At 45.7% G+C, this 13,871-nt stretch overlaps 2 protein-coding genes across 2 annotated transcripts; both read right to left on the bottom strand.

Moving 5' to 3' along the window:
- Positions 1 to 2,866: 2,866 nt before the first annotated feature.
- On the bottom strand, positions 2,867 to 7,944 carry LOC123070232 (GDSL esterase/lipase At1g28600). The gene is made up of 5 exons (XM_044493323.1): positions 7,617 to 7,944; positions 7,286 to 7,504; positions 6,297 to 6,445; positions 5,912 to 6,188; positions 2,867 to 3,354 (listed from the first exon to the last, which is right to left on the bottom strand). Exons 1-5 carry the CDS (start codon positions 7,909 to 7,911, stop codon positions 3,074 to 3,076), a joined length of 1,221 nt encoding a protein of 406 aa, XP_044349258.1. The 5' UTR covers positions 7,912 to 7,944; the 3' UTR covers positions 2,867 to 3,073.
- Positions 7,945 to 8,911: 967 nt separating this feature from the next.
- LOC123070231 (malate dehydrogenase 1, mitochondrial) lies at positions 8,912 to 13,402 on the bottom strand. Its single transcript, XM_044493321.1, has 7 exons — positions 13,053 to 13,402; positions 12,803 to 12,976; positions 11,624 to 11,792; positions 11,464 to 11,525; positions 10,865 to 10,989; positions 10,631 to 10,748; positions 8,912 to 9,286 (listed from the first exon to the last, which is right to left on the bottom strand). The coding sequence occupies exons 1-7, from the start codon at positions 13,284 to 13,286 to the stop codon at positions 9,146 to 9,148; spliced, it is 1,023 nt and encodes a 340-aa protein (XP_044349256.1). The 5' UTR covers positions 13,287 to 13,402; the 3' UTR covers positions 8,912 to 9,145.
- Positions 13,403 to 13,871: the final 469 nt, after the last annotated feature.

The following is a 13,871-nucleotide window of genomic DNA, read 5'->3' as shown; positions in this document are numbered from 1 at the left end:
CCATCGAGTCGGTGTCGCCTGCTGCAAGGCCTGGGCGCGATGTTCGAAGGCCCGAGCATAGTACATGGACGTCTGGAGGTCCTGGGGCCCCTGCAGCTCGACGTCCACGCGGATGTGGTCTGGAAGGCCACCCACAAAGAGATCGGCCCGCTGAAGTGCCGTCACACCCGGCGCATGACACGCCAGGGCCTGGAAGCGGTCGGCGAAATCCTGCACCGTGGAGGTGAAGGGTAGGCGGCCTAACTCCGCCAGGCGGCTCCCGCGGATCGATGGCCCAAAACAAAGGAGGCACAGCTCGCAAAAACGCTCCCACGAGGGCATGCCGCCCTCGTCCTACTCGAGGGCATAGTACCATGTCTGTGCCGCTCCGCGGAGGTGGTAAGAGGCGAGCCAGGTGCGATCCGACGCAAGTGTGCGCTGCCCGCGGAAGAACTGCTCGCACTGGTTGAGCCAGTTGAGAGGGTCCTCCATGCCGTCATACGTGGCGAAGTTCATCTTGGCGGACCGTGGCCCGTGGCGGCGTCTGGGTCGGAGCGCCGTGGCCAACTGGCTCGGCTGTGCGGAGCAGCGAGGATGGCGGCGCCCGGTCGATGGTGGGGCGTCCGGCGTAGGGGCCCGCGAAACCAGACGGTTCACCGTACTGCAGTGTGGGCACCGGCGGTTCCCCGGCCTCCGTGTAGACCGGCAATGGTGAAGTAGCGGTTAGCCAGGCCGGAATCGGGGACGGCGACGGCAGAAAACGAATGTGCTGTATGGGGAGGCCTCCCAGCGCAGACTGCCCGGGACCGAAGGTGGGCGGCGGAGCCGCCGGCAGCGTAGGCTGCTGCTGGACCGGCGCGGTGAGGGCTGGCGCCGGTCACTGCGGCCACTATGGCGCGGTGGCGGGCGGCGGCTGGGCCCCAGCGAGTGCCGCGTGTATAGAGTACCAGGGCAGGGCGGGCGGGCCGGAGGAGGTGGCCGGCGGCAGAGGTGGCGGCGGCCCATACGGACTGGCCAAGAACATCCGGATGCCGTGGACGGCGGTGACGAGGTCGTTGAGAATGCCGGTCATCTCCGTCGGGGAGTAGACCAGCGACGTGGTGGCGGGTGGTGGTGGCGGACCCGTGGAGGGGGGCGGCGACTGGCCGGTTGAGGCGCCCGCGGTGGAGCCCAGCGGCGCGGTGGGGAGGGCCAGCGGCGCGGTGGAGAGGATCGGCGGCGGCGCGGTGGTGGTAGGCAGCGGCGAAATTGGTGGTGATGAAGACATGGTCGAAACCGAGCTATCTAATACCAAGGTGGTAGGAGCTAGGGTTCTACCCGGTCTAGGGCATAGCCTGTAGGGAAAGGAGGGAGGAGGGCGAGGGCGAGTGCGCGGCGGCCGGCGGCTGGGCACCGTCCTTGCGGCTAGTGCGGCGGCGGGGGGAGCAAGAGGCGACTAGGGCTTAGGGTTTCCGGCTCCTCAGGGAGCCGGGCAATAGAATTGTCTTATTGCTTAATTCTCAAAAGAGTCTTACAACTTGTTTATACAACCACGATGTGAAATAAAACTAAGATAACTTGTGGGCTAAGCCCCTAACTAAGCCTGCCCGGTGGGCCTCCTACGGGCATAAGTCTGCCCGGTCATACCAGATCCAATGGTGGTTCCATGGGTACCATGGCACCCCCTAAAAATACAAAACAATGCATACTGCTCCCTCTGTAAAGAAACATAATAGCGTTTAGATCACTACTTTAGTGATCTGCATTTTTTACGGAGGGAATACTATGTATTTAATACTAATTTCGTTAATACGAAGTCCATTTTGGCTTTATTTGTTGTAATTGTAATGACATTTACACACACAAAATACTACTTGTAGTGTAGTTTTTTGCAAAAGTTTGAACATATGTATTGAACTTATGCTATTCATACATTGACATATAAATTGTGGCACAACCACTTTTATGATCCTAGATCCGCCACTGATGGAGGGTGGCAAAACATGTCTTGTAATGTCAAGAGGAAACATGTCTTGTAATGTCAAGAGCAGTCAAACCATCTATCTAACAAAAATCTCTCATATATGGAGAATTAGGAAGCAAGTAGACATGCATTTTGGAGGAAAACTGGTGGATTGCAATCCCATGTAAAAATTCTTGTTCAAGGAATTTCACATGGTCATATTTTCTTCTACAAATTTTAAAGGAAACCAAACATGAGCTCTGACCTCATGGGAGAATTCTTTTCAAAGTTTCAATGTATCTTGCATCTTTCACTCTCCCTTCTCTCTTTGATCAGGCAACACCTGAAATTGCTAGTACATTTTTATCCTTAGCATCCAAAGGATTCTCCTCAACAAATCGTTCGTTTTTATTGTATTTGAGATACCATGACATTTCGGTCATGTGTTGTTACTATTTCTATGTTTTGACAATCACCCTTAGTTTCTGTGAAGTTGTAAATCCCTTGTTGTTTTTGTGAACACAACTCAACACAAAGGCATGAGAAATGTTAAAATAAAATTGAATCTGCGAAGCTTTTTTCAAGTATTTGTTACCACCTGGTACTGGAAGAATGTGATGTGAGATCTGGGCTGATCGCTATATAAGAGATCAGGAATCGTCACTAAATAGTGTAACAAAGTAATAATATGAGTTACCAAAGCAGCAATAGAAGAACCAACATTTCAGCCGCACTAGCCAAGCAGCCAAGATGAGCAACCGATGTGTTTACTTCCTCTTAAACAACAGGGGGGAAAAGGACCCTAAAAAGTTAGAACCAAATAATTATAGGAAAGAAAATTTATTTAAGAGGGCGAATCAACAGAACAACAATGTATAAAACCTGTACTATAAAAAGTGAACGGAAAATAAAAGCCAGCCAATCACTTGAGCAACAACCGTGAGGTGTAGAACAGTACCGCAGTTCTGTAATTAGGCAAAATGTCATAATCTGTACATCTCTAAGTAAACATATTTCTATAATTAATTAATACTTCCTCCGTCCCAAAATAAGTGTCTCAACTTTATACTAACTTTAGTACAAAGTTGTACTAACCTTGAGACACTTATTTTGGGACAGAGGGAGTAGTAACAAAAAAAATAAGTTACAGAGTTACAAATCATAGAGGACCTTGTATTCAACGGAAGAGCCAAGTTCAGTAAGTTGTGGGCATGAACTGATGGTGGTAGAAATTGAAGGCTGTGTGTATGTTCCTCTTAGAAGGCCAATTGCGATGCCCTTATATGCAGCTTCTGAGGGATGGAAACCATCCCATGATCCATACTTTTGTGGATCATCACACACCTTGTATTCTCCATATCCACATCTTGCAGTCATGGACACACCATAGGGTCCTCCTCCACCGCAGCATGCTGCTGAAGGGTGATCAATCCCTGAGTAATAGATGTATTAATGTTAAGCATGGTATCAACTAGGAAAACATGTTCTTGTCGATGAATATATGTGTTCTTGAGCACTAAAGCATTTAGTTAGTTTATCTAGTGAAAGTAGCATCCAGGAAGTGTTTCAATGGCATCGTCTCATACAGCGCTTGGCAAATTCGAGAGACCAAAATGCCAGAATCTTTGAGGATGTTAGCAATACCACTTTCAAGATCAAAGAAATGGTGAGGTTGAAATAGTTAGCTTTTTCCAGGGTTGTACAGGATGATGGGGGCTAGCTTTCTTGATCATTTTTCTTCCTTTTATCTAGGCAAAGCCTCGTACATGAGGGTTTGGCCTGATCTAAGTTACTTTTTTCTACTCTTCTAATGGATCTAAGTTACTTTTTTCTACTCTTCTAATGGAATTGACAGTGCTCCTGTCAGATTTTCGAAAAAGGAAAGAAAGTAGCTGCCGTATCAAATCTGAAGCTCAATGAAAGTGATGTCATGTTTAATACTACCTTCGATCCATAATAAGTGCCGCAGCTTTGAACTAACCCTAGTTCAAAACTGCGACACTTATTTTGGATCGGAGGGAGTACATATCAATCTTGTATTTAGGCTAGAGTAGCTACAGGGACACTGAATAAACATACAGAAGGAAATTATTAAGAGTAAATAATGCTACTGTATCTGATATCACCTTATGTTAGCAAAACAAAACCAAGTTGTACTTGATGTTACAACGATGACACTTCTGAAAGAAAAAAATTAAAAAAAAAAACTTCTGAAAGCTTCTGCTATGTTTACTCAATAGTGATTTGATTGTGTTACTAGTAAGATTATTTCATAAGAAACCCAATTAAACACACCCCTATTATGTACTCCCTCCATCCCAAAATAAGTGTCTTTGATTTAGTACAACTTTATATGCATTGTCATTTCTGGAGATACTGCCTACTGCTATCAAAAGAAAATGATGTTGGGTTCATGTGATTTAGAAAACAATATGTACTAGTATATAAATGTCAACCTTGCTGATTTGAACCTATGTTTGCTAGCTACTTGGGTTAAAAGATACCATATGGATAAATCTGGAAACAGATTGTAGATGCTAAATATAGGACCCAAAGTCCCAACATCTTTGCTAGTTCTTCTATTGGTGTGTCCCCCTTTTGGAAAGGGATTTTGTGGGCTGCCAAAGCCACTAAATTTGGATACTCCTGGAAGATTGGCAATAGTTTGAGGACTAGATTCTGGGAAGATCAGTGGATAGGTTCCTCTACCTTAGCTACTCAATTTTGGGACCTTTATGTTATTGCTAATGATCACAATGTTTCCATTAGCAAAGTCTAGGATGGCTTACACCTGAAAATCACTTTTAGAAGATATTTTTCTCCAGATATGATGAAGGCTTGGAATGATTTTTCAATATTGTGAAAGATCTAAAGCTTAATGCCAGTGAAGATTCCATTGTCTGGAATTATGACTCCAAGGGCATTTGTACTGTCAAATCCCTTTACAGTATCATTAATTTTACAGGGGGTTCTTCCTACTGATATTCCTTTAACTTGGAAGATTAAAATTCCCCCCAGATTTCAGATTTTTCTCTGGCTGATAGCTATAAATTAAGTCCTGACCAGGGATAACCTACAGAAAAGACAGAATATCCCTGATGCTTCTTGCCTATTTTGTACTGAATCTGAAAACTGTCATCATCTATTTTTTGACTGCTGTTTTGATTGAATTCTGGAGAGTGCTTTCAGATATCACTGGGTATGCCAATGATCTAGATTTGGTATCACTCATGAACTGGTGGTCTGTAAATAACACTAAAACTGCTGATATTATGCTTCATGCAGCAGCTCTTTGGGCCCTCTGGAAGTATCGAAATGACATGTGTTTCAATCGTGTGTTGTGGTCTGGCATGCAGGCTATTTGGAGCAAAACTGCGTCCACCTTGTCTGCCTGGGAGGTTCTGTGCTCAGGCCCTGCCAGGGAGAGAGTGGTGACTCTGGTGAAGAAGCTGGAAAAGCTAGCGAGAGACCCTCCGCTGCTGCTGTGGCCAGACCCCGGCTAGCACTGTCTCGCTGTGCTAGCATTGGTGCCACTTTCCTCTGAAGCTGGGAAATCTGCATGAGCTTCTGGGTCTTCTGCGGCAGATGGCTACTCCAAATCCCAACTGGCGCTCGTGTGTGGGTTGGGGGAGAGTTTGGTCAGAGCTGTAGTTCTTATATTGGTCAGAATTCCTTGTTTTCGGAACTGTTTAAATTTGGTCCTTTCCCTATTTGCTGAGGCCGCATGTTTGCTGTTTTCCTCAGAGGGCTTGTATTTCACTAAACCTTGTATACCGGATATTTTGGTTTCACTGTCAATACAATGGAGCCGGGGCAGTGAGCCCTTTTCCTCTAAAAAAATAGTATAAATGTTTATTTCATTTATCCTACTCCCTCCGATCCATATTAATTGTCACTGATTTGGTACAAAGTTGTACTAAATCAGCAAAATTAATATGGATCAGAGAGATTACAAGTTAATTTATAAACTACAAAGTAGAAGGGACTCACCAAATTGTTCGGGGGAACGGTAGATCTCCATAGCAGCTCCATAGTAATCGGCATAGATTATTGACATGCCAGGATGAAGCTTGCGCAACTTTTCCAACTCATCAATGAGAAGTCTGTTGTGGTACTTCGAGAATTCGTTCATCCACCGTAGGCAACCAGTCTCTGGCTCGTAATCTTCCTTCTTGTCACTCTTGAATATCATCAGGTAGTTTGGAACGCACCCGATGGGGAGGTTACCAGGAACTACCAATGTTTTGGCTCCCAGACCAATCAACTCCTGTAAATGAACTCAATGCATTACTAACTATGTACTCCTTTACAATTTCTTGAGTTGCGATTCAAGTAACAATGGCGACAACAATTGTAGCAGCAGTAAATGACTCACAGTGACTGTAGAAGAAATTTTGGCAACAACACTCGGAGTGAACGTGCGAATCTTCTCAAAGGGAACCCTAGAGAGAAGAGGTATGTTGTAATCATTGCCCCCAATTTCTCCAACCAAGAAGAGAGATTGATTCATCATGCCCATGCAATCTGTTTAAGAAACAGTGTTGTCAGCCATATGTAACAATGGCATCTTAGTTTAAAAACTATCAAGAAAGTATCATACTTATGCGCTCTACAGTAGTTGAAGATCCACAGGCTCACATTAAAATTTACAGGTGGAGGGCCTTGCCCTCCCCCGGTGACCTTCAAATTTTTTTTTACAGATATTCATTTCTGGTAGAGCTGTAATATATTCCCCAAAGGAAAGTTGCCAGTACAAGTTTTGCTACTTTTTATTTGCAGTCCCATCATAATGCAGAATTACAAATAATGTTTCCCCTTGCAGAGTATTTGATTTCTGAAATTAATGTATCATATCTGTTCCAGTGCTTAGTTGTACCATATCTGTTCCAGGGACTTAATAATCATCTCATGTAAATCTCTTAATAGGGACCAAATATACTACTCCCTCCCATCCATATTGTTGTCGCTGATTTAGTACAACTTTCTCTCAAATCCATATTAATGTCGCTGATTTAATACAAATTTCCCTCCGGTCCATATTAATTGTCGCCGATTCAATACAACTTTCCCTCTGATCCATATTAATTGTCGCTGATTTAGTACAAAAGTTGCAGTAAATCAGCGACATTAATATGGATTGGAGGGAGTATAATTTCTAATTTTTACATATAATGTGATGGTGGTTTGTAGTGAAACTCAAGCAGTACAAATCTCAACATCTTCTGCAACAAATATTACTACTCCCAGCAGCAGCCTCACACCGGTGCCAGTAGAATTTTTCTCTCCCTAATACTAGCGAAAAAATTCAGGTCAAAAGACTTGTGTGGGCAAGGAGAAAGAGAAGGAAGTAAAATTTGGGATTACCAGCCCGGTCGGCGGGGCAGAGCAGATCGAGCAGGTCGTGGAACCATTTCATCTCGACGCCGAGGTGCATGCGGTCGCCCATGGGCACCCCTCTCCCCCGAAAGAAGTCCGGGCCCAGCGCCATGGCGCCGCCGACCGCGAAGTTGGCCCCGGACGCGAAGTCCTCCGCGGTTCGCCCGCTCAGGTACGGCCGCACGAACGGCAGCCCCATCGTGTCCGCTGCGGCACGCCCGCCCACGCGAGTTTCATCAGAATTCAAATTAGTATACTGCGCGTGCGCGGCTGGCCGGCCGAGCGATCGACGGAGGCGGTGTGGTGGTGCGCGGCTTACCGATGAAGTCGACGATGAGGCGGCCGTCGGAGAAGCGGCCGGTGGCGCGGCGGAAGAATGTCTCCCCGTAGGGCGTCCTGAGCGCGGGCTCGCGGGAGTCGTTGCCGTAGAGGAAGGGGAAGTTGCCCGTGTCCGCCAGCGAGTCCCCGAAGCTGAACACCCGCGGAACGCACGGCGCCGCGGGAGCCCCCCGCGCATGTACCACCGCCACCGCTAGCAGCACCGCCGCCGCCACCGCGGCCGGCGGCAAGAGGAAGCCTCCTCCTCTCCCGGAGACGGAGGCAGAGGAAGCCATGCCAGTTTCTGTTCGAAGAGGCGTGCAAGGGTGCGACTTTCTGCCTTTTATAAACTTCGGGACTGCCGTCGCCAGACAAATGGCCAAGGAGCCTGAGATAGAATACGGGGCCCACAAGTCAGCGGCCACTTGTCGCCTTCCCAGTTCGTACGCGTACTCTCTGATCGACCCTCCGTTGAAACAAGATCATACCACACTTTCTTTTCTCTTGCGTGTACACCAGATCCTAGGTACAGCACGGGCACGGGCCTCGGATCCGGAAACGTAGCGTGATCGTACGAAAATATGTACTCCCTCCGTTCCAAAATAGGTGACCCATTGGGTCACCTATTTTGGAACGGAGGGAGTAGTATTCTGGAGCAATATTGTTCCGTATATTGAGGGCTTTGGGCGAAGAGGTTATGAAATCAATGAGGTGAACTCGGCTCCACGATTAGCGTCGGGGCAGGAGGACCATCGATGAACTCTCCCTGGCGCTAAGCGATGTATACATGTCATACTGGAAACTAGAAAATCGCATGTCAGGTGCATCTGCACATTGGAAAAGGAAAATAATAAGTTGTCAAATAGTATCTGACAGTTCTGCATGCGCATTATTGGCTAAATGTGAACCGTAATTATATATGCCAATTGTTTGCCGTAATTTTAGTGCAGTTGACTGTCAGCGTCGTTAACATCCTGATAGATAATTATTGCAAAAGGATGCAAGGTGATTGACAAATGCAACATAAATAATCCTATCCATGGGCCGACATGAGAATCTCTTCACACAAAAGGAAAAAAAGGCGATTGAAATAGAAACACTTTGCTTCCATAGAGTGGCGAATCAAATACCCAGCATAAAGGTATCATGGCCACTTACAGAACGATGCAGCATCAAATGACTGACAAGAGATTAAAAAATGACTGGCAAGAGATTATCTTGGCAAGTAAAAAATCCTAGAACCAACTGAAAGCACAACAAAAGTCATCGACATTCAAACAGACTTGCAAGCAGACCGGTTGAACAATGTGACTTTCCACGCATCAGCAATTGTTCATTATCAGTTCAAAGCTCGACACAAAACTAGCTTCCTCTCGTACAAGTTATGTTATGTGTGGCATTGCGCCGCCGGAAATTTTATTGCAAAGCTCAAATCTTCCATGCCCACATGATGGGCAGAAAAAGCACTGGACCAAACCAACAGACCCCTCAACGAGACCTGGGTTTGCTATAATCTGCAAAATGACCTAACTAACTTGCATTTGCGAACGCGACACCCTTCTCAATTGAAGATTTGAGCTCGCCCTTGAGAGCTTCCAACCCATCCTTCTCAAACTGCGTCAGCTGACCCAACCCGAGCACTTCCTCGACTCCATTCTTCCCAAGCCTCACCTGTGTTACATTAGTGAATCATGAAATTCCATTCTATGACCAGCGTCAACAGTTTGTAAAGTGAACAAACAACAGCAAGACCACACGCCGTACAAGTCCATCAAATTGCCTTAGGCAATAAGCATCACACAAAGGAGAGATAGGTTCACTTGAACATAATTAAGCGTGGAGAATACTCTAGAAGATTCAATGCACAGTAAGAATACTTGAGCAGATGCTGAGCCTCGTTTCAAAGAGCTTTTGTCTCAATCAAAATATAACATGGCAAAAATAGCAAGTTGATCAGTGTGCAAGGGGGGAAATGGCCTAACGAAGTATTGCCTAAAAGGACAGACCCAGTGCATAGAAGCTCCCACACAAGGTGGGGACTGGAGAGGGATTATAGGAACCTAGTCTTACCCCTGCAAAGTGCAATGCAGAGAGGCTGGTTCGAACCCAGGACCTCTTGGCACAAGTGGGGAGGACTTCACCACTGCGCCAGGCCTGCCCTCTAAAAGGGCAGCCCCAGTGCATGTAGCTCCCGCTTGCGCAGGGTCTGGGGAAGGGTCCGACCACTTTGGGTCTATTGTACGCAGCCTTTCCCTACATTTCTGTAAGAGGCTGTTTCCAGGACTTGAACCCGTGACCTCATGGTCACAAGGCAGCAGCTTTACCACTGCGCTAAGGCTCCCCATCGTTAGGAAATGGCCTAACGAAGTATTGCCTAATATATAAAAAGCGTGTCAAAGACTAGTTTTTTGCAGCAGTACTTGCAATCAATTATAAGGTCATATCCAAACTAGGCAGATTAAAAATGTCAAAAGATAACAGTGCCACAAAAGTCCAACAGCAATTACTACTCCCTCCGTTCCAAAATATAGTGCTTCCTCTATTCCTGTGCTTCAACTTTGACCATAAATTTAACCAACAAGACCAACTGCGGCCGGAGCAAAAGTTATACCAGTGAATTCGTATTCAAAAGTTCTCGATTATATAATTTTTTCTCCCGCCGCAGTCGGTCTCGTTGGTTAAATTTATGGTCAAAGTTGGACCTCGGGAAGCGCGGGCGCACTATATTTTGGAATGGAGGGAGTATTAAATATACCGCAAAAACCAAACGATCAAAATGGATTTAACAACCCAGCCAGTCAGGAAACAAAGCTTAGCCACCCTATGTTCAACAGGCATATAACATCATAAAAGAAATTGCAATAAAATATCATATGCATGACAAGCAACCACTGCATAAATCTAGAGAAAAATGTCTTTGATACTACATAAAATTTGGAACCATCTAGATTTACATAATGAAACATATAAATAACAACTGCAGTAAACAACACACATAGCAAAACAAGCATGTACCTTGGAAGCAAAGAATGGCAGCTCGGTCACAGTTGATTGCACGTACGAGCATTCAACAATGTCAGGAACTCCGTTCAGACCCTTCAAGCATGCATCTCCAAAAACTGCACCAGCATACCTACAAAGGTGGAGCAAGTTTATCTAGCAAAACAAGTAAAAACATGGCACTAAGTTGCTAGAGAAGTGGCACACAATCCTCAGTTAGCATGGTTTTTTCATCTTTTTTTTACTTACGCCATGGACAAGGTTGCAGATCCCTTTCCAGCCTTTGCCTCAACGACTTCTGTGCCACCCTCCTGTGTCCTCTTGGTGAGAGCCTTGATTTCTTCAGCAGACAATGCATTAGTTGAAGGAGTTGCCTGTTAAAAAAGAGTTTCCTTCAGTTGAGTTATTAGGGTTAGGGTGATAGCACAAATGTACACTATTTAACTACTTCACAATTACTAATAACCAGAAAGATAAACCTAGATAGACCATATTCACTTCCATAATTTTGGTAAATATGGTGTTTACATTACACTAAACTAGCTACAGACTCATATGTCCAGTTGTCCACACAAATGCATTCACTAATGAGCAAGAATAATAGAATATGATTGATCTTTTGTTATAGACATGATCAATTCCCATTTCAAGTAGATGAACATTATCTGACCAGAGAAACTCAATTTCTTTACTCGGCATGATTTCACCATGAAAGTCCTAGCATAATACAGTGAATAAGAATCTAACAAACATACCAGTTCTGTCCCCATTTCTGGTTTTATGCGCTATAATGTGGAATAGTTTTTACAATAGTGCTGTATCATTTATTACGTGACAAAAGTCAATACCTGTGAGAACAGTGGCAAGATGGTAATACCAGCATGACCACCAACAACAGGAACGTCCACAGCTGCCAAAAGAACACTCCAGTTAAGGACAAAAATACAGCAGCCATACTCTTCTTTCATTTGCTACCAGCCAGCTAGATCATATACTGTCACCACTTACTATTAACATCTACATTAGCCTTCCCAGCATAGAAAGTCCTGGCACGAACAACATCAAGAGTGGTCACACCAAACAATCTCTTCTCATCATAGGTTCCAGCCTTCTTGAAAACTTCAGCAGCAATCGGAACGGTTGAATTCACAGGGTTGCTGATCATGTTGACAAGAGCCTGCAACACAGAAACACATCAAATTCATAGAAAGATGCATACAAACAAAATGAAGTAACAAAAGAGGAACATCAGTTTTTAAATGTATCATGTAACGATTTCCTAACACAACATACACTGAAAATGGATACATTATCGACGCGTTTGGTTCGCAGAAGAACCGCGGTTTCTGATTACAGTGCTTCCCGAAACCGTAACTTCTTGTTTGGTTCGTCCGCGATGTATTTCCTAGCCGTGGTTTCCGATACAGGACTTCACAAACCTGAAAACGCCCAGGTCGGAGCTGACTGGGAAACCGGAACACATCTGCACCAACCAAACGAAGCGCGTGTTCCATAAAACTAATCGGAAGCGGAGCTTTCAGATACAGTAAAATCAAGTACGTTACCGGAGCCCAACCAAACGCGTCATATGTATTGGAGGTTGGAGCTAACAGCCAGGTTAGAAAATTTGAAGGAATGGGCCATATGGCTCCTCAGTCAACAGGTTGAGGAATGGGCATAAAAATATAGAAGATACGATAATAACTGACAAGCATGTAGGACAGATGATATATATAGTATTACACTGAAGAGTTATAAACATAAGAAAATGCAACTTTCAAGCGAAAACAGTGAGGCAATCCAGAGTAACAGTGACCTAGTTTTCAATTCTCCAGGCTAATACACAAACATTCGAATGCAAATAACACTGCAACAAACAAAATAAATAGACCAAGGAACCACACTATCGAACAGGAGATACAAAAGTAACAAAACTGCAAGCGCCTAAACAAGACACACGTGATAGAGCAAAATGTTGGTGCCTATTCAGCAGATAAGTATTGGTCTTCGTGGTGATAATCAAACCACGCCCGTTTACAATTTCCAAGCATCGAATCATAATTACGCAATGTCAACGTCTTGAATAGGAACTAGATAGATCTGTAACGAGACCACGCACCCAGAGTAGCCAGAACAATCAACCACGTAAGCAACAGATCTAAATTTGAAGAGAGTTGAGAATCTTACATTCGGGCAGTACTTGGCGATGGCGGTGCAGAGGTTCTTAACGATGCCGGCGTTAATGTTGAAGAGGTCGTCCCTGGTCATGCCGGGCTTCCTCGGGACGCCGGCCGGGATGATCACCAGGTCGGCCCCATCCAACGCCTCCGCGAGCTGATCGTCCGCCATGAAGCCCTTCACCTGCGAAAACCCAAACCATGCGTTAGATCCGACCGGACTGAGCGGCGCGAGGAGGGCGATGTCGGTCGTGGGGTACCAGGGCAGGGGAATTGATGTGGGAAACGTCGGCAGCGACGCCCGGGGTGGCCGCGATATCGTAGAGGGAGAGGGAGGAGACGAGGGGGTTCAGCTTCATGAGGAGAGACAGCGGCTGCCCGATGCCGCCGGCCGCGCCGAGGATGGCCACCTTCCGCGCCTGCTGCCCGGACGCGGAGGAGTAGTTGCGGCGGCGGAGGAGCTGGGCGGCGGATCTCATCACTGAGGGCCTCATCGTCGCTGGCTGGCTTGGGCGGCCTGTGAGATCTGGGTCGACGGATGTGAAGGGATGTGGACGGGCGGCGGGTGCTGATGTGTTGCTATTGTATAGACGGAGCCAGCAAAGTGGTGGATGGATGGGACGATCTAAACAATAAAGTTGTTAGCAAAAAGGGTTTGGGGGTTTCAAGATAACCATTTCCGATCCAACTTTTCCGGGATTTTTCTTTCCTATGAGTATACCTTTTAAAAACTACTAGTGGTAGTAAAAAAAAGCTAATAAAAAGACACGTGTGTGCAATGAACCTCGTGATTTTAATGAGATCTTGTATTCCCATGAACATGATGCAGAATTACAGGGACGCCCTAATTGAATGTGAACTTGAAGACATGGGATATACAGGGGGACCAATTCACTTGGAGGTGAAGGAGCGTGAGAGATTAGATTGAGCAGTGTGTAATTGGCAGTTTCATGGGTTGTTCCGCACACAAAGGTGATCAATGCAAGCCACTCAAAATCGGACCATAGACCGATATTCATTGACACTCAAGAGGATGTGCAGGGTACTGTAGAACATGCAAAACTGAAACAATTTGAAGC

Source organism: Triticum aestivum, chromosome 3B, assembly GCF_018294505.1.
Source record: "Triticum aestivum cultivar Chinese Spring chromosome 3B, IWGSC CS RefSeq v2.1, whole genome shotgun sequence".
Taxonomy (NCBI): domain Eukaryota; kingdom Viridiplantae; phylum Streptophyta; class Magnoliopsida; order Poales; family Poaceae; genus Triticum; species Triticum aestivum.
This window is presented reverse-complemented; position numbering and strand designations above follow the sequence as displayed.